At 41.6% G+C, this 25,703-nt stretch overlaps 2 protein-coding genes across 4 annotated transcripts in view; one reads left to right on the forward strand and one right to left on the reverse strand.

Annotated features, from left to right (window-relative positions):
• The first annotated feature begins 935 nt into the window (after window positions 1–935).
• LOC137351397 (iron-sulfur cluster assembly 1 homolog, mitochondrial-like) lies at window positions 936–15,248 on the forward strand. Its single transcript, XM_068015841.1, has 4 exons — window positions 936–1,055; window positions 5,122–5,175; window positions 7,908–8,013; window positions 14,098–15,248. Exons 1-4 carry the CDS (start codon window positions 936–938, stop codon window positions 14,244–14,246), a joined length of 429 nt encoding a protein of 142 aa, XP_067871942.1. The 3' UTR covers window positions 14,247–15,248.
• A 1,142-nt stretch (window positions 15,249–16,390) lies between these two features.
• Window positions 16,391–25,703, reverse strand: part of r3hdm4 (R3H domain containing 4) — a 28,210-nt gene continuing 18,897 nt past the window's right edge. For all 3 annotated transcript variants that reach the window (XM_068016461.1, XM_068016462.1, XM_068016463.1), the window contains 4 exons: window positions 22,290–22,375; window positions 20,876–20,961; window positions 17,646–17,701; window positions 16,391–17,558 (listed from right to left, as the gene is read on the reverse strand). In XM_068016461.1, the coding sequence (XP_067872562.1) occupies window positions 17,455–17,558; window positions 17,646–17,701; window positions 20,876–20,961; window positions 22,290–22,375 (332 nt within the window). In that variant the 3' untranslated portion in view covers window positions 16,391–17,454. The remainder of the gene's footprint in view (window positions 17,559–17,645; window positions 17,702–20,875; window positions 20,962–22,289; window positions 22,376–25,703) is intronic.

Consider the following 25,703-nt stretch of genomic DNA (forward strand, 5'->3'; position numbering starts at 1 on the left):
ACCCAGAACTGAACCCGGGTTGCTGGAGCTGTGAGGCTGCGGTGCTAACCACTGCGCCACCCATAGTTGTTTAATTGTCCACCACCATTCACGACTGTATGTGGCAGACTGCAGAGCTTAGATCTGATCCATTGGTTATGGGATTGCTTAGCTCTGTCTATCATATGCTGCTTACGCAATTTGACATGCAGGTAGTCCTGGATTATAGCTCACCAGGTTGACACCTCATTTTGAGGTATGCTTGGTGCTGCTCCTGGCATGCCCTCCTGCACTCTTCATTGAACCAGGGTTGGTCTCCGGGCTTGATAGTAATGGTAGCATGGGGGATATGCCGGGCCATGAGGTTACAGATTGTGGTTGAGCACAATTCTGTTGCTGCTGATGGCCCACAGTGCCTCATGGATGCCCAGTTTTGCATTGCTAGATCTGTTTGAAATCTGTCCCATTTAGCACGGTGGTAGTGCCACACAACACGATAGAGGGTATCCTCAATGTGACTGCAGTGGTCACTCCTACTAATACTGTCATGGACAGATGCATTTCCCGCAGGCAGATTGGTGAGGGCGAGGTCAAGAATGCTTTTCCCTCTTGTTGGTTCCCTCACCCCCTGCCGCAGACCCAGTCTAGCAGCTATATTTGCAAGTTGTTGGTTCTTGTGCGGTCTAAAATTGTGGCAGCAGCTGGTGCCCCAAGGCTGGTTGAGGAATTGATGGTGATGGAAAAGCCTGGACTCGGGCATCTCGGCAGCCACCAAGCCCCACCAACACTTGGCAGAGAGGAAAGAAAGTCTATCCAAACTAAAATGCAAACAAATAAAGTTACGAAGGCGAGGCCGCAGGTTTGACACTCTTCACTGTGTTGCTATGGGCGCCCTCCTCTTCTTCCTCGTTGTCATAACACAGCAAGGCGCGCTGCGATTGATCTGGCGTGGGCCAATGAGAGGCCGCGTTGCTGAAAGTGGCGGAGGAAGGAAGATGGCGACAGCAGTGAGGGCGAGTGTCCGAGCGGCTCGAGACCGGCGGCTGAGGGTTCCGGCTAGAGCTGCTCTGCTGCTGGTAAGAAGGAAGCTTACTCACACCTGGGGCTGTTGTGGTCAGGAATCTGTGAGTAGGAATTGGTGTGGAGAAGTTTTAAAGAATTTTGGAAGTTTTCACTCTTCCTGGGACCCAGACTCTGACCTTAGGTTGTCATAGTATCGACTGGGAGCTGGACTCGGGTCTCAGGGCAGACCGGGGAGAGGTCAGGTTTCCGCTCTGGAGTGGTATCAAAATGCCAAGTGAAGAAAAGGGCAGCCAGAGGTCCAGGATTTAATGAAATTATATTAGTGGATTCGTTGGTACCCAGCTATCTCAATGGTATTTTACCCCAAGGCAATGGGGATGAAATCTGGTTTATGTTCTAGAACTTTGTGGACTTTCTAGTCCAAAACTGCACTGTGGTGCCTGGTACTACATATGCCCCCAAAAAGTACTTAAGCATAAGAACTAAACTTGGTAACAAATGAAATTAAAACAGAAAATGCTGGAAATACTCAGCAGGTCAGGCAACATCTATGGAGAAAGAAACATGGAGTTTAAATTGAGCGAGATTTTAACGCACTCAACCCATTCACTTACACAGCGGCCAAAGTTTTAGGCCAGTGACCTTTTGAAAGGTTATTGAGCTGAGTATTTCCAGAATTTTCTATTTATATTTCAAATTTCTAGCATCAGTATATTTTTAATTAAAAACATCTTGTACATATCAGTGTCAGTTTTTTTTTGCAAATTTCCTTTGATTTGAAACAACTAGCTATGAGACTTAAGTTTGTATAACAAAGCCTACCAAACTGGTTGTTTTAATATAGAATGATACATTACTTGTATACTTTAAGTCTTTCACATAACAGTATCACTCAGGTTAATATTCTTTAATGTTTGGACCAGCTATTGGTCCTGTGTGATTGCCCTCAGTCTCACTCATACTCATAACTAAACCACCACCCTAATGTAGCTAGTATTTGGTGAAGTTATTAGTATGAAGCTAGGTCAGTGATTCTTAAATCATATGTACTCTGAACCCTGCCTGTCATTTTTTACTTAAAGTAGGCTGATGTGGATTCTCCCCCCTCCGCCCCCCACTTTTGTGAAGTTTTGTCAATCTGTATATAATACATTAGAAAATATTGCATCTGCAGTCATCATAATGACTTTGTTCAGATGATTTTGATGGGACCAATGAACTGAACTCGAGGTGAGAGTGATTGCCCTTGATATCAAGGCAGCATTTGACCAAGTGACATCAAGAAGCCCTAGCCAATTTGAGGTCAATGGGAATCTGGGGGGAATCTCTCAAGGTTGGAGTCATACCCCACACATTGTAAGATGGTTGTGGTTCTTTGAGGCCAATCATCTCAGCCCCAGGACATTGCAGGAGTTCCTCAGCGTACTGTCCGAGGCCTAACTGTCTTCAGCTGCTTCATCAATAACCTTCCCTCCATCATAAGGAGTGGGGATGCTCTCTGATGACTGTACAATAAAGTCTGGCTACCTGACCCAAATCTGATGAGACCTGACTACATGTCAGGGTTGGGTCCATGTACCGAGTCCAGCATTCAGGGTCGGGTTGGGCTGGACAGTGCTGATTCCCCACAACTCCATCTGCAGGAATAGCCTGCTGCTGGAACGGATGAATGATATTCATGTTGGGTCGGGCGTGAAAAAAATTGAAGGACTTTGGTCCGGTTTGGGTTGGCTGTGGTCAGGTTTTAATTTTATGCCCGAGCCAGGCATTACTGTACAATGTTCAGCACGTTCGCAACTCCTCAGATACTGAAGCAGTCTGTGTTCGTATGCAGTATGAACCGACAACATTCATGCTTGGGCTGATAAGTGGCAAGTAACATTTGCGCCACACAAGTGCCAGACAATAACTATCTCCAACAAGAGAGAATCTAACCATCTCCCCTTGACATTCAATGGCATTACCATTGTTGAATTCCCCCACTATCAACATCCTAGGGGTTACCATTGACCAGAAACTGAACTGGACCAGCCACATAAATACTCCTGACTCCCTAAAGCCTGTCGTCCACCTATACAGCACAAGTCAGGAGTGTGATGGAATACTCTCCCCTTGCCTGGATGAGTGCTGCTCCAACAACACTCAGCAAACTCAACACCATCCAGGACAAAGTAGCCTGCTTTATCGACACCCCATTCATCACCTTAAACATTCACTCCCTTCACCACCGATACACAGTGGCAGCATTGTGTACCATATACAAGATGCACTCCAGCAAGTCCCATGCCTCCTTCGGTAGCACCTTCCACACCTGTGACCTCTTGCATCAAGAAGGACAATGGGAGCACCACCACCTGCAAGTTCCCCTCCAAGCCCCACACCATCCTGCCTTGGAACTATATCGCCATTCCTTCACTCGCTCAATTAAAATCTTGGAGCTCCCTCCCTAACAGCACTGTGGATGCACCCTGTGCCAGATGGACTGCAACAGTTCAAGAAAGTAGCTCACCACCACCTTCTCAAGTGCAATTAGGGATGGGCAACAAATAGTGATGTAGCCAGCGACGCCCACATTCCATGAAACAAATATAAAAAAACACCTGGGTCCTCTCCTCAACAAGTGTTAGACCCTGCTCCCATCAATGCTGTCAATCCCCAGCAATCCCCAAGGCTCCAAAGCTGCATTCAAAGTCCCTCCAGAACCTAGGATATCCTTCTTTAGATAAAAGCAAAATACTGCGGATGCTGGAAATCTGAAATAAAAACAAGAAATGCTGGAAATACTCAGCAGTCCTGGCAGCATCTGTGGAGAGAGAAGCAGAGTTAATGTTTCAGGTCAGTGACCCTCCTTCAGAAGAAGGGTCACTGACCTGAAATGTTAACTCTGCTTCTCTCTCCACAGATGCTGCCAGGCCTGCTGAGTATTTCCAGCATTTCTTGTTTTTATTATCCTTCTTTAGACTTCTTCCAGACATGCATGCCATGACTCCTTCTTAGTACTCTCAAATTTCTAGTTCATATATCCAATACCACTAGACTTCCAATGTTCCCACACCTTGACAACTCCCGCTGGTGCCTCCAGATAAGAACATAAGAAATGGGAGCAGGATTAGGCCATACAGCTCATCAAGCCTGCTCTGCCATTCAGTAAAATCATGGCTGAACTTCTACACATTTTCCTGCCCTACCCCTATTTCCCTTAATGCCCCAAAATCTATCAATCTCTTTCTTAAACTGCGCATTGAGCATCCATAGCCCTCTGCTAACTGGCTGACCTGTTATCCTAGTTCTTGAGTCTCTGGCCAGGGATTTCAAGATCCTGTCTCAGGACTGCCCCAACGTTGTCAAGTCAGTGTTCCTAATAATGTTTTGGATAACACCTTGTGATTAGAAAACCTGTGGCTCACCATGAACCATGCCACAAGATATCTACTAGTCATAAGATCTAAGTCTTGCATTTGGCATAGTCTATCACACTGTCATAGATGGAAAGCAACCTCTTTAAAACCAGAAAGCAAAGCAATTGCTTTGTGCTGGCCACTTGTGGCATATAGCCAGAAATTTACAAGCTGCTTACCTGTATTGTCTGATAGATCAGCTTATACAATGGGTCTATATCCATAGTTAAAATTCACAGCTTTGCTTCAGATTGCCCACAAACAATGCCTGCGAAAGTAGTTGCCACCATATTACTTTTTATCCAGCTCATTTGAGGTGCTGTTAAATATAAATGCAGTTTTAAAGTGCTGTCTGGTGAAAAATCTCAAAAGCAGTTCATACAAAAGATCACTTGTTGCAATGCAGTCACTGTTGTTATGATTGTAAACACAGTAATCATTTTGCAGCAGTAATGGCCCAAAACAGAAAATGAGATAACCAGTTAACTTGGGATTGATGTTTAAGAGGGGAGCAATGCTGTGGTATCTTTATTTATCTGGAACAGGCAAAGAAGGCCTTGGTTTAATCTCCTCTCTGAACAATAACACCTCTGACAATTCAGCACTTCCTTTAATATCAGGTAGGAGCAGCAGTCAACTAGTCTGACCTCAAATCTGCTCTATTATGTTTGTTACCTATAACAGCTCTTTATCTTTTTAATATTGTGCATTTTTTTTTCAGACTTCATCTGCTGTCAACAGAATTAAAAATCTTCTGCAACACAGGCCAGAATGTGTATGTAAAATTGCACTTTTTAAAAATCAGATTTTAAGCCTTGAATGGGAAGACTGATCAGGTCTATTAACTGTGACGAGTGACGATCATAATTGTAACTTGTGATAAAGGGGTGGATTTTGTGCTTGTATAAGTGAAACTGTCAGAGTTTAACCCTTTTTTTGCGCCCCAGATCAGATGGTATTCATTTTCTGGTCAGGTATAGAGTAGATGAAATAATGGGCAATGGTTTCTAGCCAACTGTGGAGGAGTGCCCTCTGTTATAACAGTGAATCTTGCGTTTCCATGGCTCCAACCATATCTGAATAAGACTTCAACATTACTGATAATTTTAGTCCATGGTCTCCAGTCCATCAGGGACTGAGTTGCAATGGACTTTTTTTGCATTTGCTTTTAGAGGAGCTGCACCCTGAGCTATTTTAAAGTCCATGTCCAAGAGGTGAAAGGATCGTATCTAACTCACTGTGATACCCAGTTCCTCTCATTCTGTTTATTCATCTGAGCCACAGTACTTCAATCCAGTTATCTGCCTTTCTGGTATTAAGAGTTATCGATCCAGACTACTTAAATTTATAGTTGTACAGATACAAGTATGTATATATATGTTTGTTTAGCTTCCTCTTACTGTTGGGTTGAGTGACTCCTGAGCCACTTCCACTGGTGTTGTGGTATTTATTACTTGAACAAAAAATTAGATGTCAGAATCTATAATTCCTTTGTAATTAATTAAGAGTTAAAGCAAATAAAAGTTGCATTGAGGTCATATGGTCCCGTAGGCCTGGTATATCAACAAGGAACCTCCTCAGTGTTCTGGAGCTCATCATTACAGTCCCCACCGCTACTTGTGTTCATGCAAATAGAATTTGCCCGCAATATGTGATGGCCAGTATACCATGGTAGCACTCTTGCAATATTCCACTATATAACAAGAATGTTCCTTTTTCTCCAGCTGAACTCTGACTTGCTACTTTTTTAAACTGCAGTCTAGGCTCAGTACAAACTATAAACTCCATACTACTTAGAGGGAATTATATAGGAAATAGGAGCAGGAGTAAGCCATTCGGCCCCTCAAGGCTGCTCCACCATTCAACTAGATCATGGTTGATCTTCTACCTTGCCATTTTCCTGCGCTATCACCATATCCCTTGATATCTTTAATATGTAGAAATCTATCCATCTCTGTCTTGCGTATACTCAATGACTGAGCCTCCACAGCCCTCTGGGGTAGAGATTCATCGTCCTCTGAGTGAAGAAATTCCTCCTCATCTCAGTCCTAAATGGCCTTTTTATTCTGTGATTCTGCCCCCTGATTCTCAACCCTCCCCAGCCAGGGGAAATATCATTCCTGCATCTACCCTGTCGAGCCCTGTAAGAATTTTGTGTGCTTCAATGAGATCATCTCATTCTTCTAAATGCTAGAAAATACAGGCCCAGTCTCCTCAATCTCTCCTCATAGGACAATCTCGCCATCCCAGGAATCAGTCTGGTGAACCTTTGTTGCACTCCCTCTATGACAAGTATATCCTTCCTTGGGTAAGGAGACCAAAAACTGTACACAGTACTCCAGGTGCGGTCTCACCAAGGCTCTATACAATTGCAGCAAGACTTCTTTACTCCTGTACTCAAATTCTTTTGCAATAAAGGCCAACATATCATTTGCCTTCCTAATTACTTGCTGCATCTGCATGTTAGCTTTCAGTGACTTGTGAACAAGGACACCCAGGTCCTTTTGGATATCAACACTTCCCAATCTCTCACCATTTAAGAAATACCATCAAAGTGGATAATTTCACATTTTTCCACATTATATTTCATCTCCATGTTCTTGCCCACTCACTCAGCCTGTCTAAATCAGAATTAGAAGGGCTTAAGTACACAAAAGGTTAACAAAGCGTTATTTATTTATGCTTGTTATTGCGTTCATTGCAACCTTAAGGTGCGAGCTGGGGAGTTATGATCTCTATGCTGGAAATAAACTGAGCACTTAAGACACCATAACTGGCAACTTTGAAATTGACAAGTCAAAATGGTTGTTGTTTTTTGACCAATTATAAGTGACTTCTAATTTTAAAGGTGGATGTTTTAAGTCATGGGCATTGTATATACATTTGAAACACTTAACTGGTCAAAATCTTCAGAATTTAAACATTTAAATTTAACTAATTGCAACGATTTCCATGATTTATGTACAAATTGAAATTTCTCCTATGAACCTGGAGAAAAGGTGGGTCATATTATGGAGGTTTTAAAAATCTAAGGGGTATCAAGAAACTGAATCCTCATATATTGTTTGACAAAACCACACAGTCTGTAGGGATAGTGACTTGATAGGGAAGATGAACAGACAAGTTTAAAGTCTTCATATAGAGGGTAGCAAAAGTGTTGAATGGACTGTTTATGGAAGCAGTAGAGCCTGATAGTGTCAGCAGATTCAAGAGAGAGCTTAATATTTCAAAGAATGTAAGAGAAGGTACACTGGTACTTTTTCAACTTTGGGACTGACCAGATGGTCCGTACCAATCTGTATATACCTGTGCCCCTTCACAATCTCTTTCCAGGGAAAATGGACCCAATCCAGCTGTGAGACCTTTTAATCGCTACTGATCTATATATAGTTAAGGGAATGCCCTCCAGTTTCATTCCAGTAGTGAGTGTATGTATTGAAGCTGCATTGATCTGCTTTAATGCTGTTTGCTTTAATATTGCTGAGAGTTTTTCTTTCTGTTCTTCAGGTTGGTTTGAAAGTTGGAGTCCGCACTCGTGGCTGCAGTGGTCTATCATACGTGATCGAGTACGTAACAGAGAAGGGGAAGCTTGATGAAGAAGTTAATCAGGATGGTATGGAATGTTGGCAATCTCTAACTCATGAAATGTTGTTCGGCAGGCATTCCATATGTTTTTAATTCCAGCTGCTTTGAGTTCAATTAGATCATTGTCCAGCATAACTGGATTTCTTCGCAGACTTGACCAATTTATCGGGCTTGGTCTATATGGGTTTTGTTTTATAGGTGGAGTTTCTCCTACATCAAGAGGTATGACCCGGTTTGTCCCTACAAACTTCCTCAAATTCCCTTAGTGTTGCGAGGTCCCTTCTTTGTTCGTCAGACAAATAGTTAAATATTGTATCTAATCTCCCTAAGATTTCTGTCTTGTCCAATTTCACAATAGGGGTTCAATTTGAGAATTTTCTGGGTTCTCTTCTTCCCCCAGGTCGTCTTCACTATTTTATTTTTATTTTATTAGAGATACAGCACTGAAACTGGCCCTTCGGCCCACTGAGTCTGTGCCGACCAACAACCACCTACTTATACTAACCCTACAGTAATCCCATATTCCCTACCACCTACCTACACTAGGGGCAATTTACAATGGCCAATTTACCTATCACCTGCAAGTCTTTGGCTGCGGGAGGAAACCGGAGCACCCAGCGAAAACCCACACGGTCACAGGGAGAACTTGCAAACTCTGCACAGGCAGTACCCAGAATCGAACCTGGGTCCCTGGAGCTGTGAGGCTGCGGTGCTAACCACTGCGCCACTGTACTGCCCCATCTGCCATCTTCCATAGTTCTCACTGCCTGGCATACACTCACTGGTTTGTCTGGTACCTGACTGTGGTACCTTTTGAACATATTAGATTTAAAGTGATTGGGAGAAGGATTAGAGGGCAGATGAAAAAAAATTTCACCCAGATGGTGGTGGGGGTCTGGAACGCACTGCCTGTAAGGATGGTAGAGGCAGAAAACCTCACCTCATTTAAAAGGTGCCCAGATGTGCACCTGAAGTGCCGTAACCTGCCGGGCTGCAGACCAAATGCTGGAAAGTGGGATTAGGCTAGATGGCTCTTTTTCTTTTTGGCTGGAGCAGACACGATGGGCCAAGTGGCTTCCTTTTGTGCTGTAAACTTGCTATGATTCTATATTTATGAAGCACAGTCTTTGCTGCTTTCTCCAATTTGGGGTGTTAATCAAGTAATTTACTTCTGACCTTTCTCCCCCACACTGTATGGGCCGCTAAATCTTGCTTTTAGTGGTTCACCCTGTAATGGTAATAGTACCAGGACTTCGTCCCCTGGTTTAAATGCTCGTGCTTCAGCCTTTTTGTCTGCCTGCCGTTTCATGTTTTTCTGAGAGGCTTTAAAGTTCTCTTTCGCTACAGCACAGGCTTTAAAAAGTCACTTACAAAAGTTTGAAAGGTAATTTAATCATGAGGTTTTCTCCCTTTGATCTAGGATTTTTTCCTTGATCAATGTAAGGAGACCTCTTACCTAGAGTCCAGAGATCAATTCAAATGAGCTGAAGCCTGCTGATTCATTTGGTGAATCTCCGGTGGCAAACAGCAGCAAAGCTTGGTGGTATCTTTCCAGATCCCCTTGTGATTGCGGGTGATATGCTGAAGATTTTAGCTGTTTGATGCCGAGGCTATGTATGACTTCTTGAAATATCCGGGACATGAAGTTATATCCTTGATGTGTTTATATTTCCTTGGGAAGCCCATATCGCATGAAAAACTGGTCAGCCCCTCGACCACGACTTCAGCTGTAATTTGCCTGAGCTTCTGAGAATCAGGTGGCCAATCCATGATTGTTAGGAGGTATTGGAAACCTGTCTTAGTTTTGGGTAAAGGCCCCATGCAACCTACTAGAACTCTGTTGAAGCGTTCTTCGAAAGCAAGGATGGATATTAGGGAGCAGACTTGATTGCTGGTTGTGGTTTCTCAACAACCTGGCAGGTATGGCAGGTCCTACAAAATTTAACCACATCTTGATGGAGATGAGGTTAATAAAAGTGCCAGCTGATCCAGGGCTGGGTCATTTGGATACCCACGTGCCCAGCCTTTGGGATTTTGTGGGCAATCCTCAAGATTTCCCTACAGTATTTAGGGAGGGGGCTACAATTTAGTGGACCTCTGTCCAATCTTCCTGTGCAGGACATTGTGAAGGTCTCCATTTCCTCATTATTACCCCACTTTTAAAGTGATAAGCATTCGGGCACTATTTCTGCCTCTGCCTCAGAACAGGCAGTCTGCACTATTTTTAAATCAGGGTCTGTCTGCTGGGCTTCAATCAAGGAAGACCTACTGTACACCACCTCCTCTCATAAATCTCTGAAAAAAGTTTCAGCCAGTTAGACCTCTGGATCATCTGGCTGAATTACTGGCTCAGCGCTCTGGCAGAGCTTGCTTAGCTGTGGACCTGGTTACTACACAGTCAGGGAATATTCCAGGGTCTTCCTCCTGTATCAGTTCTGTCTCCTTGGCTTCATTTGGCTGGTCTAAGACTGCAGAGGCTGCTACTACCCCCAGCCAAATCATTGCCTAGTAGCAAATCTATTCCGACTACAGGCAGACTAGCAACAATCCCTACAGTAACTAGTCCAGAGACTAGGTCACACAGCAAGTGGACCCGATTTATAGGGGTAGGGATATATACCCGTCTTCAATGCCTTTTACCTTTGCCTTTAGCGAGCTCTCTAGTGGGAAGGTCATTACTTTATCCGGCAATAAAGATTGAGTGGCCCCTGTATCTCTGAGCAGGACAGTTGGCTTGCTTCCCTCATTCGAGGGGCGTGGGGACACCTTCGCATTTAAAACAAAATCATGGTAACTCAAGAATTTTTCCTGTTTCTGCCGCACCTATGCCAGTATTCTTTGAGAGGTCCATTACAGTGGTTAGGGCCACAGGCTTGTCTGCTGTGCTGCCTGTTAAGGCACCCTTTCCTAGGTTGACCTTGTGAACCCTGACATAACCCACTGGCTTCCCCTTCAACTTCCAGCTGTTGGCTATCACATGCCCTGCTGTGCTACAATGGGAACGCACGGGTTTGTGGAAAACGTTCCTACCTTCTGTACTTTCTTTCTTGACTTGTGGAGGGCTCCCTGCGTTCTCACTCCTATTTTCCCTTTCATTAGCACCCCATTTTTTGTTACTACCCCACCTTTTGTTCTTCCCGGACCTCTGTGGATTATTATGGGAGGATTTTCCATGATAAAAGTATTTAAGTGTGAGCTCACAGTCATCTGCCATTGCAGCAGCTTCTCTTACCATTGTGACTCTTTCTTCCTTGATATAGGTCTTTATGTTAATGGGAATACTTTTTAAACTCCTCTAATTGCCTCTTGCAAATTCTCATATGAGACCTCTAACTTGAGAGATCTTATTCAGCGATCGAAATCCTTGTTTAACTCTTTCAAATTCGATAAAGGTTTGGGCAGGTCTTTTCCTAGCATTTCTAAATTTTTGTCTATATGCTTGAGGGACTAACTTGTAGGTGTTTAAAATAGCAATTTTAGTCTGTTCATAATCAAAAGAGCTTTCTTCTGACAACACGGAGTAAGCTTCATGAGCTCTCCCCACTAACCTGCCTTGTAGAAAGAGGGTCCAATATTCTTTTTAACCTGATAGCAATTTTCACAAAAGAGATAAAATATGACTCAACCTCTTCCTCATTAAATTTTGGCACCAATCGTGAGTGTCTCATAACATCAAAGCTTTGCTCTGAATTGGCATCAATATTTGAATTGCTGGTGGAATCCTCACCTTGCTCTTTCAGCTTGTCTAACTTGAACTGTCTCGCCTCTCCTTTTGCATCTCTCTTTCTGCTCCCTCTTAGTTTTTACTTTGAAACTCCTGTTCCAATTTTTGTGTTGCCAATTGAAGTCTAGCTTCCATACCTGTTATTGTTCTGGGTCAATTTTAAAAGGACTAGCTAGATTCTGAAGGATCTCGGGTTTCCTTGCTTTCTGCCTGAAAGTTACTCCCACTTGGGTAGTTACGGATTTAAGTCTTCAATATTCAAGGCATCCCATGATAGCTCTCCCTGTTCTACAAACACTTTGGTGTCAAATGTGGCCAGTCTTTAAGTGTTTTAGCACCATAGAAATTCTGCTGATTTTTATTTTTTCACAATTTTAGGCATCAGTTTTCAATGTTTCAGACCCCAATCTGTTATGGATAGTGGGGTGATGGTGTGAATGACTTCCACTATTCACTTCTCAACTGACTGGAGTGTTTTAAAAATATTGTTTTAGTCCTTGAGTATTTTAGTGGTCAAATAAACAGACAAACAGGTTTTCTCATAGGATTAAAAGAAAGATAAATTATTCATTGAACAATACCTGAAAAATATTTGCAACCTCACCCACTCACGCATGCACACACAACAGATAGAGATTAGAAGATAGCAAGAATTTAAGTCTGATTGTTGTAAAAAGAGTTCACTTTGAAACCTCCTTGGTTTTCTGGGAGGAAATTTTTAATAGTGGTGCTGGCCTGGTGTTCCTTTTCTTGGTTCACTGAAGTATTGCAGGCTCCTCCGGTTAAGATTCAGCCAAAGTCGGTAGCAAGAATCCTGTTAAATTTCTCAGGTGGGGAGTTTGTCACGTTGCAGGCTTTGCCTCTGGTTTAAAGATGTTACAGGAAAGGTCGTCGTCCTCTTGGTTGGAATGGATCTCTCAGCTTCCTGGCTGGCTGGCTTTCTTGTCTTTCAGAGAGCTTTTTTTTAACGAAAAACCTTATCAGGTTTGGTTTTGGTCAGATGACCATAGATGCTGTTCCCAGGTATGTTTGTACAGTGTATGGGTGGCCATTGTTGCACAGTGGGGTTTGAATATGGCTTATCTTGATAAAGTGGTATTATGTCCCACCTATTATTTTGGCTTTGAATCTGGAGTCTCCCTGACTGCGAAGGCCTTTGTTAATCCAATTCTTGAAGATTGAAGCCATTTAGTATTGAATGGGTTGTTTAGCATTTTAATGTGCCTTCCCCAGGACCAGTCCAGATGTGCTGATAGGTTTAGTCTCCAACAGTCACTATGTATATTTGTAGTACGAGAGGTCACCTGACCTCTTACTTCATCTTGTCTGCAGCAAAAGTGTGTCCATTTTTTGGAGTTTATAACTGCTGCAGTTCACTTTAGTTCATAACTGTTCCTTATGTGAGTGTGACAGAACAAAGGAAGCCTTGCATTTATGTGGTGCCATTTACGACTTCAGCTCATTCACAAAGCATTTACAGCCAATTAAGTACTTTAAGTATAGTCACTGTTGTGGGAAATGCAGCAGCCAATTTGTGCACAGTTAGCGATGTTGTTTGAGGCATAAATATTGGCCAGGACATCAGGGATAACATCCCTGCTCCTCTTCAAAATAATGTCATTAGATCTTGTACATCAGATGGGCCTTCAGTTTAATATCCCATTCGAAAGATGGCACCAGCAACTCTGCAGCACTCGCTCCTTAGTGTACTCCATGCCAGCCTGGATTATTGTGTTCAAGTTTCTGAAGTAGGTCTTGACTCCACAACAACAACGCCTTTAATTTAATAAAACATCAAGGCACTTCACAGGAGCGTTATAAAGCAAAATTTTACTGAACCACATTGTGATATTACGGCAGATGGCCAAAAATGTCCTAAAGGAGGAAGGTAGAGCTGCGGAGAGGTTCAGGTAGGGAATACCAGAGCCGAAGATACAGCCACCAATGGTGGAGCAATTAAAATCAGGGGTTCTCAAGAAGCCAAAATTAGATGAACGCAGATATCTCAGAAGGTTGTGTGATTACAAAGGTAGGAGGGGCGAGGCCATGGAGGGATTTGAAAAGAAGGATGAGAATTTTAAAATTGATGCATTGCTGGACCAGGAGCCATGTAGGTCACCAAGTAAACTGACAATGGGTGAACGGGATTTGGTGCGAGTAAGGGCGCAGGTGACAAAGTTTTAGATGATCTCAAGTTTATGGAAGCAAGATTGCTACCAACTGAGCCACGACTGACACATACCTCAAGATCACATTTTTACTCAGGCATATACTCACTGTGCACTTGTCAGCTGTGAGCTTTTGATAATTCAATTAACGAATAACATTTTTAAAAAACTGTTTTATTCCTCATTATCCATTCCATTCATCATTTTAATTCCTTTCCAGGTGTGCGTGTGTTCATTGACCAGAAAGCACAGTTAACTCTGCTAGGAACAGAGATGGATTTTATTGAAACAAAACTCTCCAGTGAATTTGTTTTCAACAACCCAAATATTAAAGGAACATGTGGATGTGGTGAAAGCTTTACTATGTAAATATTTAGAAAAATAAGAAATATTTATCGTGTATATAAAATTAAAAGCTGTAAGTGGTATCTGATTATATGAATGAATTTTGAACTTTTCTTAAACTCATTTTAAATAAATATATATGAGGAAAACGGTACAAGAAATTCTGTTGAGACCACCAAAGGGAACTTGAAGCCTGTGATATTTACATCAGTCACTTATGTCACATTAATACTTATAGCCCTTTCGAAGACGAATTGTCCTCTGTTGGGACTTTGTTGATGAAACTCGTGCTTAGAAATTTATACTGTAGGTGCTCAATTTGGAGCTGATATTTGCAGTAAAAAAGCTAACTCCAATTTTTACCAAACTGGTTTTTGTGTACAGAATGATTATTGCTGATACTGTATTGACTCTCCCATAGTTCTTTGGTATGAAACTCTGAATTCTAGGATTTAACATTCTTATGGATGGTGGAAAGGGATTAACTGGGCAAAAGAGTAACTCTTAAACATGCATTGTAGCTGTGAATTAGGTTGTCTTTTTTTTTTCCTGAATTCATAGTTGGGCAATTGAGAGATCTGGGTTTTTTCACCATCAGGTTAAAATTTTAGTCTGAAACCATGTGCCCAGACCAAAATAAAGGTATGAGTTTGTGTAAATTTTCAGAAGTGCCTGAATCAGCAAATAAAATGGGACACTTAACTGCATTCTGGCAATTAAGTGACTTGTGCATATGTGTGCTATTCTTGGTGTATAACTTAATATGTTCCCATAATAAATGGGTAATAATTGTTTAATTAGTATAGAAAGGAATTTGTGCTAATCATGAATAGGCATGCTAAAATAGTGATCAAAATTAATTTCACATTCTTGTGATTTAGAATGTCAGGCTCTTGGACTTGCAGTAAGCTATAAGTTTGAAATTAATTTGCTGTATATGTTAGCAGTTTCCAAGCCAACAACCCTTAAAAATTTTTGTGCTTCTGTAATCTGTATTGAGGAAATAAAATTGGAAATTTAACAGTTTCTTTGTGCCTCATTCTTTCAATTGTACATTGGAAATTAAGATTGTAAACAACCACTTAAAGAAATTGTCAGTGGAACAGAGCATTCTACAGGGGATGCAGTATCAGATGAGAATGCAAAGATAAGTGGATTGAGACTATTCATACATTAAGACAGGATTTTGAATTTAACTTTCAGCCTTCCATTATACATTTTTTTCATATAACCAGAATGATGCAATAGGCTAAAGCTTCTATTGGCTCACAATCTGTACTTTCAGAAACTTTTTGAAGTAAAATCTAACCAGTATTGTGTTGGGAAACAGTTTTTTGATGAAATAAAGTCTTCCTTCTAGATTATTCTTTAATATATTGGTCTGTTGGATTAATGAGGAGATGGACATCAGCTAATGATCAGAATTTAACCTTGACTGATTAGTTTTCTCCCCTTTTCCACACCCCATCCCCCCAAAAATGAAGCACCTTATGTATGCCTATGGCAGAACTTCGATAATATCCAGATTTGGACCAACAAGTGACAAGCAATGACTATCTCATCTGAGAAAAGGCACAAACATCTTTGCCTTTCAGTAACCAACTGGAGAACCATTTTGGTTATTGCTGCAGTCTGCCACTCATTTTAAAAATATTCATGAAACAAATTGACAATGTGGAGGACAGCACTCTTTAGAATGACTGAGGGCTAGGTATTGGAGTCAGCACTGATGTCTTTGAAAGACAAAGCTGCTGTAGCTGTTATTGTAAAATTGAATGAGTGGTGAATTGGCAAGTGTGAGCTAACCTCAAAAAAATGATAAAATAAAATAAAATTGAAGCTTCTCTGCAAAACAAAGTTATGTGCCTATTTATTTTTAAAATGACCAAAGAAATCAGGTCAGTCATCTCTGCAGATTGTGGAATCTTGTGGGGCACTTCCCTCCATCGGTCACTAAACTTGACTGCCAACTGCTGCTCCAGCTGACAGCAACTAACTCCATATAAAGCAGGAAATTGAACTGCAGACTTTTCTGGTCTGTGTAACTCACCAAGTAAAGCATTTATCCACAGAGCCAAGGTGAGGAATAACAGTTTAAGTGGATAGCTGAGCAGAGAACAGTGATAGAAAGTGAAATTATATGGAACTTTTAAAAATAAAAATGACTATCATTTTGACAAACTTTATTAAACTGCACATACTCCATGAAAGACATCGCATTTGTTTAAAAAACAAATCTTAGTGACCAAGTTCTCACCATGTGTAAATATATTCAAGTAGTAACACCATACAACACTGTCCATATAATGCAGTCCAAATCCAAGATTGTATTTCTCCTCCTTATTGATGATATACATAAAGAAAACCAGTAGACTCTTCAGTAATAATTCCTTAGTGAAACTTAAAATAAATCACATGCAGAAAATTGTACAACTTCAAATGTACGTAGTTCCCACAGTACCTAATACTTTACCTATAGATATGCACAGCCAAATTTGCTTTACAGCATTTAAAAATATTTTCCAGCAACACTGTCTTGGGGATAAAAAAGCTGGCATGGTTCCTTAGCTACACACCCCAGGGAGATTCCAGTTTACAGCCCTGGTCTGTGCTAAGTTAACTGAGCTGAAGTAACTCTTCCCAAAGTACATATTGGGTAAGGGGTTTGGTCATGATATCCCACTGCCAATACTTGCTCAGTCCAGACTCATGAAGAATAGCCAATTGAGATTAAAAAAGACAAGGATTTCAGGTAGCTTTGGAACCACCTATCCCATCCCACCCCCAGCACAAGGCAGATCCAATGAGAGGCATGGTGGAAAAAAGGAGAAAAAATTAACCTTTTTTAAAAAATGAAACAGACTAAAATTTTCTTAAATAACTTATCAGAATAGCTATAACCATATGATGCCACAAGCCTGTCTGCAGAAAACATTTAATCTCAATTCTGAATGTACCAGAATACATTAGAAAAATCAAAAGTGAGGGACCATATATTTTGATGAATCTTCAAAAAACTGGACAATATATTCAAAGTGTAAAAGTTTATGGCTTTAAGCACATCATTAAATCTAACTTTATATCCAGAAATCATGGCCTTCGCTTTTCATTCCTTAACATATTGTGACTCAGCAACAGAGGGAATATTTTGCATATGGGTATTTTGGCTGTTGCTGATTAGATACATACATCATTTACATTACATGACATTAAGGGGGAACAGATTTCACAATCAACTTTTCTGTTCTAGGTAGGCAGATAACAGAGGTACTGGAGGCAGAAAGTCTGTGCCTTTGTTGCTTACTTGCGTCTGCCGTTTTCCATTGCAGTCAGAACCTGTAAAGATTACATAAAGTGGTATGTCAGGCTCAACTATATGCCAATTACAGAGCCAAATTAACAAAGCATTGTTGTAAAACTCACTTTGCGAGACGAGATCCAGATACTGACAAAGGGCATGAAGTAACAACCTCTCATAGCTGAAACAGGAGCACAAATGAGCGGTCAGCAGTTCCTGGCTCCAAAATCAGAAAAGTTACAATTTACCCGACACTGCAAAGCTGGGATCCAGATGCAGCTCAGAGTATTCTTTTCAAACAAAATCACAGCTGAACTCTCAGCCACCAAGTAAAGCCTGGCTCGGGTATAAAATTAAACCAGACCCAGGACCGACCCAACAACAGCCAACGCAAACCTGACCCGAAAATATCAAATATATTATTGAAACAGAAAAATATGTAGATTAAAAAGAAAACAATACCACCAGCTAATGGGAACGGCAATTAGTAGTGCAATTGGGAAATCTACATCAGTAGTATTGTGTCAGAGTTCCCAAACTCTGCTAGGGTGCTTAAGGTAGACAAGATAAGTCAACAAGTGTGAGGATGAGCCTCCCACAATACTCTTGCATTAGCAGACAGTTCAGGAAACCAGACATGGTGCTGTCAGAGAGCATAATCAACTTTTGTCTGTTTTAGATCCTCTGCTACTTATTTCTTCATCTACAATATTGAGGAAGGAGGTACTTGTAGCATTTGTTGCATTCAGGTCCCTGTACGATTTGAGTAGACATAGAGGGAAATTTCTAGCTTACAAACTTATGGAAATGACGTAGGAAGACTAGTTGGCCCATCAAGACTGCCCCACACCAAGATAGCTGGATCACCATGGCTAAACACTTCTTCCCTCTCCCTAACTCACATATAAATCTACTAGGAGTGGCAAAAAACATAAAATCCCTGGGCCAATGTGGGGAAGAAACTCAGTAAATTTCCTCTCCGATGCCCTGCTGCGCTGGCAGTCGAATACCTGTCCAGGAGATTACATGGACGTGTTACCGATAAAGAAACTTACCATCTATATGATGCAATCTTTCTCACAGTCAGGAACTGATCGAGCTCCCTCTTGAAGCCGCTCAGAAAGTCAGCACCCACCACAACAGCTGACAATGTATTCCAGAGGCTCTACATTCTCTGGGAAAAGAACCACCTAACATCCTGTCTATTCCTACACGTACATGGTTTGATATACTTTTTTTAGTTAAGCTCAAAGATGTCTTTCTCTCTGCAATGTTACTTGTCTGCTACTGTGAAACAATCAGTTGGCATGTAATGGGGCAAAGGCTTGCTTTTGAAAATCAATCAACATTACTTCTACAACCATTATAGCTTGTTTAAAATTATCTACATCTGATGGGAAAATATTGCATTAATAATGCTACATTGTTTTGACATGAACCAAAGTTTCTAGAGATAGCCAATGCTCTATTCACTCCCATGGGACAGAACACCAGCCCTTTGGGATCAGAGGAATACTTCATTCAAGGAACACAAGCTAATAGGTTGACTAATATAGACTGTAACAGCAGATTAATATGCCAGGGTGTTTTAATTAGTTACTGTGGAAGATTTAGCAGTTATACTTGGATGGCCAGTGGTGATTATTCAACATCCCCCCTCCCCACCCCATATATACCAAAAAAAGTGTGCACAATGCCAATTAAAGTCTAGATTACATACAATAAATGAACCAATGTTCTATGCATTTTCATTTTTAATATTTGCATTTGAAACACTGGATTATCAAAACTAAGATAACTTGACTATAAGTTAGTCTCTCACCCACTCAGTAATGAGAATTAAGTAAATTGGATCCTGTGTTTTGGCTTATCTCATAATTCCTAGTGGATTTTGTCCGCAAGATCCATTGATGTGGGCAATGGCATTCGCTTTCAATCATAATGTGGCAGCTTTCCAGATGTACATCAGACAACAGCTACAACGTGACTTTCTACATGAACAATCCTATCATGGAATTCCATGGTAGACTAATTTTTTTGTCCTCTTTCAATAACCGGGTAGACCTAATTCTTGAATTTTTTGTTTTCATAAAGTTAAGACAAATCATCAACATGCTTACAACCTGGGTGGTCTGGGCAGGGCACTACAGCTATTTTTCCAAGTCTGCACTTGCAATGTTAAAACAAACAGGTTCATAAATTATATTTTACACACGTGTTATGTATAAAATGAGACATTGATATTCCTTTAAAGGCTAATTTTAACTCACATGACTGTTACTCAAATTATCCAGTAAATTTCATACCATTTTGGCAGTCACTATAACTGAAATATGAATGGACCTTACAATCTACTCCTGGGTTTCCTTTGGGCAGAGAAAGCAGCCTCTAACTTGTGTTATTGAATTCATACTCTAAAGTCATTTTAAATACAATTACCTTAGAAATGCAATTCACAAAAATTTCCAGACTTAAAACCAGTCTGGAAAAATAAAACATGCTTTCTCTCATTTAAATTTAAAAAAAAATCATAACAGTGAAACGTTTGGTTTAAAAATGTCACACTTAAGTTTAAATACATAATATTTTTATTTATTTTATTTAGAGATACATCCCACCGAGTCTGTGCCGACCAAGAACCACCCATTTATACTAACCCTACAGTAATCCCATATTCCCTACCACCTACCTACACTAGGGGCAACTTACAATGGCCAATTTACCTATCACCTGCAAGTTTTTGGCAGTGGGAGGAAACTGGAGCACCCGGCGAAAACCCACGCGGTCACAGGAAGAACTTGCAAACTCCGCACAGGCAATACCCAGAATTGAACCCGGGTCCCTGGACCTGTGAGGCTGCGGTGCTAACCACTGCGCCGGATTTTCACATAAGCGGACAGGACAAGTGGCACCAAGACTGCCAAAGCTAAACAGTACAGTCCAGCCCGACCTGAACCGAGCCCAAAGGCTGGACACAGAATGTAGACCCGACCCAAACCCGACACGTAGTCGGGCTTGGTTGGGTTCGGGTCGGGTAGCCAGGCTTTACCACCAAGTGGTCTTTCCTGGATACCTGCGCCCTGCCAGGTGAAATTCCATTATTGATTTGGGTCACATTTAATGTTGAAACATTTTTGACAAATGGACATAACACCACCAAATTAAAATAAGGTGGTGTAAATACAACATTCTATAAATTTTCACAACAGGTCAAATTATCTTTATTCTTTCTCCCAACATTAGTATATGGAATATTTTACCATTTGGAAAACAGAGTAAAACAGTTTATTTTCCCTGTGGATTACAAGATGGCATTAAAAAATTTGTAACACTGTTTTCAAGAAATTGATGTTACCTGTTTTCCAGCATTGCTTTGTATACAGACTGAGGCTTTATGGCAAAGAATCGAGTCAGCTCCTCTTCTAGAAACTCCAGGGTACCCTGAATGAAGGAAAGTTCAAAACTATGCTCATCACAAAATCAGAATTAATTCATGTTCTGGCTAATATCTGTCCCTCAACCAACATCAGTGAAAAAGATAATCTGATTATCTCATTGTTGTATGTGGGACCTATCTAAATAAAAATATTGGCTATTGCATTTCCTACATTACAACTGTGACTTCACTTCAAAAGTATTTAATGGGCTGTAAAACACTTTGAAGCATCCTGAGGTTGTGAAAGGCACTGTGTAAATGAAAGTCTTTATTTTTTTCATTTGCAATTTAATCATTTATTGGGTGACTGCTTCTAATCACCCATCTATTTTACTTTTTATTCAACTGATGTTTAAGCAGTACACATTTATTTCATTACAATAACTGTGTGCACAGGTGCTCATTTCTCTACCTGTAATGGGTCAGGGATATGGATTTATTTATTTAAGGTGACTTAGTGGCACAGATTTAATAATCCAAGAGCTGTGGGTGAGAAGCACACTATTTATGTACTCAACTGGTTTTTAGTTTATATCCATGAACTATGCTATATGATATCCACTAGCAATCTTCTGAATACATGGGGATATTTTTCAGTAACATCTGCCACTGATGACCAATACCATAATACCCGTCTCATCAGCACCCATGGTCTACAGCATCTTTGGAAGAAATTCTTCCCAATCAATTTATAAATCTTATCACTGCTATTTTATGCACCATTGTATAGGATGTCTACACCCATTTGGGAGAGCTCTGTTCTGTTGTTTCATGCCTCCCACAAATAGGATTGAAACAGCTCAAATTACATAGCCAGCTCAGAGAATTTTTGTCCCATCAGCTTGGGAACACAAGTCCCAGAAATGAGAGGTCAGTGTGCTAACCGACTGCCACACACTGCAAGGTCAGAATGGTGTAATTTTCAGGGTGCATTCTGTGGCACTTGCTATAACCTCTGAAATATTATAGAGATGTTTCGTTTATGATGATACCACTGAAATAGAAAGCCGTGTGGAATCAGGTTACATTATTATGTGTTCTATACACTTGTAGCACAAAATGTTAACCATTACTCATGTGTTGACATACATTTTGCAAATAATGCCCTCAAGATCATGAGTTTACTATTTTCACAGAAAAACATGGAATCACTGCATGTGATCTAGAAACCATGGTAAAAATTGCAGAATCTTACAAGAAAACAATTTGACTTGTTGAGTCACCGTAAACTATTGTCTTGTACACAGTGCTCTGGCAGTTACTGTTTCAGTGTGTTTTTGTATAGCTACACAAGAACTTTAATCTGATTACACAAAGTCCTTGCAGTGCTAACCATAGGTATCTGACGGCGTCTTAAAGTAACGCGGAGTCTTCGGTCAATCCGCTGAAAACGTTCCTTTCCTGTGTAGCCCGAGTGCTCTGCAAGAAAAAAAACACAAGTTGGAAATATGAAATAAAAACACATCATACCCTTTGCTCAGTTCCCTGAATAATCCTGTGCATGATAATATTGTGTGGAAACAATGTTCTAAAGCAGTTAACAGAACAGAAATTTCAATTAATTTGAATGCTCAATGTCTAGTTACAGCTATATTCAATGCATCAGTGAAACTTCTTGGAAAACTTCAGCTACAAATTTAACTCAATTCACTACCATTAAAACCAAAGGGAAATTTAAATGATATTGCACGTTAACCCACCAGTCTTACAGAAGATTGTGGGAAGTTATTAGAATCTGTTAGTAGAAACAGAGTGACTGAGTATTTGGGCTGAACAGCTCAAGTCAGCATGGATTTGCGAAGGTTAGGTGATGTTTCGCCAATTTAGTTAATTCTTTGGAGAAGTCACTAACTGGAGGAGGTGCCTCCACAAATGTCCCCATCCTCAATGATGGAGGAGTCTAGCACATCAGTGCAAAAGATAAGGCTGAAGCACTTGCAAAAATCTTCAGCCAGAACTGCCAAATGGACGATCCCTCTTTGCCGCCTCCTGAAGTCCCCAGCATCATCATCAGCCAATTCAATTCACTCCGTGTGATATCAAGAAATGACTGAAGGCACTGGATACTGCAAAGGCTATGGACCTTGACAACATTTTTATTATTCGTTCCTAGGATGTGGGCGTCGCTGGCCAGGCCAGCATTTATTGCTCATCCCCAATTGTCCTTGAGAAGGTGGTGGTGAGCCACTTTCCTGAACAGCTGCAGTCCATGTGGGTTAGGTACACCTACAGTGCTGTCAGAAAGACTGTTCCAGGATTTTGACCCAGCGACAGTGAAGGATTGGCAATATAGTTCCAAGTCAGGATGGTGTGTGGCTTGGAGGGGAACTTGCAGGTGGTGGTGTTCCCATGCATCTGCTGCCCTTATCCTTCTAGTTGGTAGAGGTCATGGGTTCCGGCAATAGTACTGAAGACCTGTGCTCTAGAACTTGCCGTGCCCCTAACCTGTTCCAGTACAGCTACAGCCCTGGCATCTACCCGGCAATGTGGAAAATTGCCCAGGTATATCTTGTACACAAAAAGCAGGAAAAGTCCAACCCAGTCAATTACCGCCCCATCAGCCTACTCTCAATCATCAGTAAAGTGATGGAAGGTGTCGTCGACAGTGCTGTCAAGCGGCACTTGCTTAGCAATAACCTACTCAGCAACGCTCAGTTTGGGTTCCTTCAGGGCCGCTCAGTTCTTGACCTCATTACAACCTTGGTTCAAACATGGACAAAAGAGCTGAACTCAAGAAGTGAGGTGAGAGTGACTGCCCTTGACATCAAGGCAGCATTTGACCGAGTATGGCATCAAGGAGGCCTAGCAAAACTGGAGTCAATGTGAATCAGGGGGGAAACTCTCTGCTGGTTGGAGTCATACCTAGTGCAAAGGAAGATGGTTGTGATTGTTCCTCAGGGTAGTGTCCGAGACCCAACCATCTTCAGCTGCTTCATCAATGACCTTCACTCCGTCATAAATTCAGAAGTGGGGATGTTCGCTGATGTTTGCACAATGTTCAGCACTATTCGCGACCCCTCAGATACTGAAGCGGTCCATGTAGAAATGCTGCAAGACCTGGACAACATCCAGGCTTGGGCTGATAAGTGGCAAGTAACATTCGTGCCACACAAGTGCCAGGCAATGCCCATCTCCAACAAGAGAGAATCTAACCACCTCCCCTTGGCATTCAATGGCATTACGATCGCTGAATCCCCCACTATCAACATCCTGTGAGTTACCAATGATCAGAAACTGACACTGGAGTAGCCATATAAATACAGTGGATACAAGAGAGATCCACCAGCAGAGACACATCGGGAGAGAGGAGTTTAAAAAGAGAGCGGGAAGCAGGTAGGTGGTTGGCTGGGTGAGACTTCGGAGCTACAAACAGCATGAGGGGAGAGAAAGTGGTGAGGCACAGGGAGCTAGATACGGTGAGTGGCTGGTGGATATTTTCTTACTTTCTTCTTTCCTTTTTTTCTGCTGAGTTTTATTTTTTCCTCTAATATTTAAGTCTACCTACTAAGTAGAAGCTAAAATACCAGTAGTCGGTAGGTGGTTACCCATTTGTTCATTCTATTTATAAGCTTTTTATTGTGTTTATTTAACTTAAATATTTTTAGTGCAGTAAATAAATAATCTGAGCAATGGCAGGGCTGCTTACACCCCTCAAATGTACCTCCTGTGCGATATGGGAGCTCCAGGAGGCTTCCCATATCCTGGAGAACTATTTGTACAGAAAGAGTTGTCAATTGCAGCAGCTTCAGCTCCAGGTTTGGGAACTTGAGCAGCAGCTGGCGACACTGCGGTGCATTCGTGAGGATGACAGCTATGTGGAGAGCACATTAATAGATGTGGTCACTCTGCAGCTTAAGAGTATGCAGGAAGACAGGGAATGGGTGACTGCTAGGCAGTCAAAAAGAAACAGGCAGGCATTGCAGGAGACCCCTGAGTGCACCTCACTCTCTAAAGTTATTCAGTTCTGAATACTGATGAGAGTGATACTACACCTGGGGAGTGCAGCCAGAGCCAAGTCCATGGCACCACAGGTGGCTCAGCTGCACAGCGGGTACAGGGAAGACTGGAAAAGCCATAGTGATAGGTGATTCAATTGTCAGGGGAACACAGGCATTTCTGTCGCCGCAGACGTGAATCCAGGATAGTGTGTTGCCTCCCTGGTCAAGGATGTCCCTGAGCGGCTGCAGAGCATTCTGAAGGGGGAGGGTGAAGAGCCAGCAGTCGTGGTCCACATCGGAACCAATGTCATAGGTAGAAAGAGGGATGTGGTCCTGTAGTCAGAATTTAGGAAGCTAGGTAAGAAATTAACAAGCAGGACCTCAAAAGCAGTAATCTCCGGATTACTCCCAGGGCCATGCGCAAGTGTGTATAGAAATAGAAGAATAAGACAGATGAATGCATGGCTGGAAAGGTGGAACAGGAGGAAGGGCTTGAGATTACTGGGACATTGGGACCAGTTCTGGGGGACAAGAAACCTGTACAGGTCGGACGGGTTGCACCTGAACAGAGCTGGGACTGAATTCCTTGTGGGACGTATTGGTAGTGCTGTTAGGGAGGGTATAAACTAGTTTGGCAGGGGGATGGGGCCCTGAGGATAGACTCAGTTGGGACAAAATCAGAAATGAGAATGGAAGGTAGAAAATTAATGGATAAGTCTGGAAGACAGAGGAAACAAAGGTTAGAAAATAAAAAAGATCTTGGCAGTGCTCAAGGGTATCCATTTCAATCTAAGGAGTATAGCAAATAA

The sequence above is a fragment of the Heterodontus francisci genome, chromosome 36, assembly GCF_036365525.1.
Source record: "Heterodontus francisci isolate sHetFra1 chromosome 36, sHetFra1.hap1, whole genome shotgun sequence".
Classification (NCBI taxonomy): domain Eukaryota; kingdom Metazoa; phylum Chordata; class Chondrichthyes; order Heterodontiformes; family Heterodontidae; genus Heterodontus; species Heterodontus francisci.

Excerpts from the sequence above, each read along its gene's own strand:
- LOC137351397 (XM_068015841.1), top strand. The coding sequence starts at position 936 with ATGAGAGGCCGCGTTGCTGAAAGTGGCGGAGGAAGGAAGATGGCGACA. Across the intron at positions 1,056-5,121 it reads CTAGAGCTGCTCTGCTGCTG|ACTTCATCTGCTGTCAACAG; the intron begins GTAAGAAGGAAG and ends TTTTTTTTTCAG. Across the intron at positions 8,014-14,097 it reads TGAAGAAGTTAATCAGGATG|GTGTGCGTGTGTTCATTGAC; the intron begins GTATGGAATGTT and ends ATTCCTTTCCAG.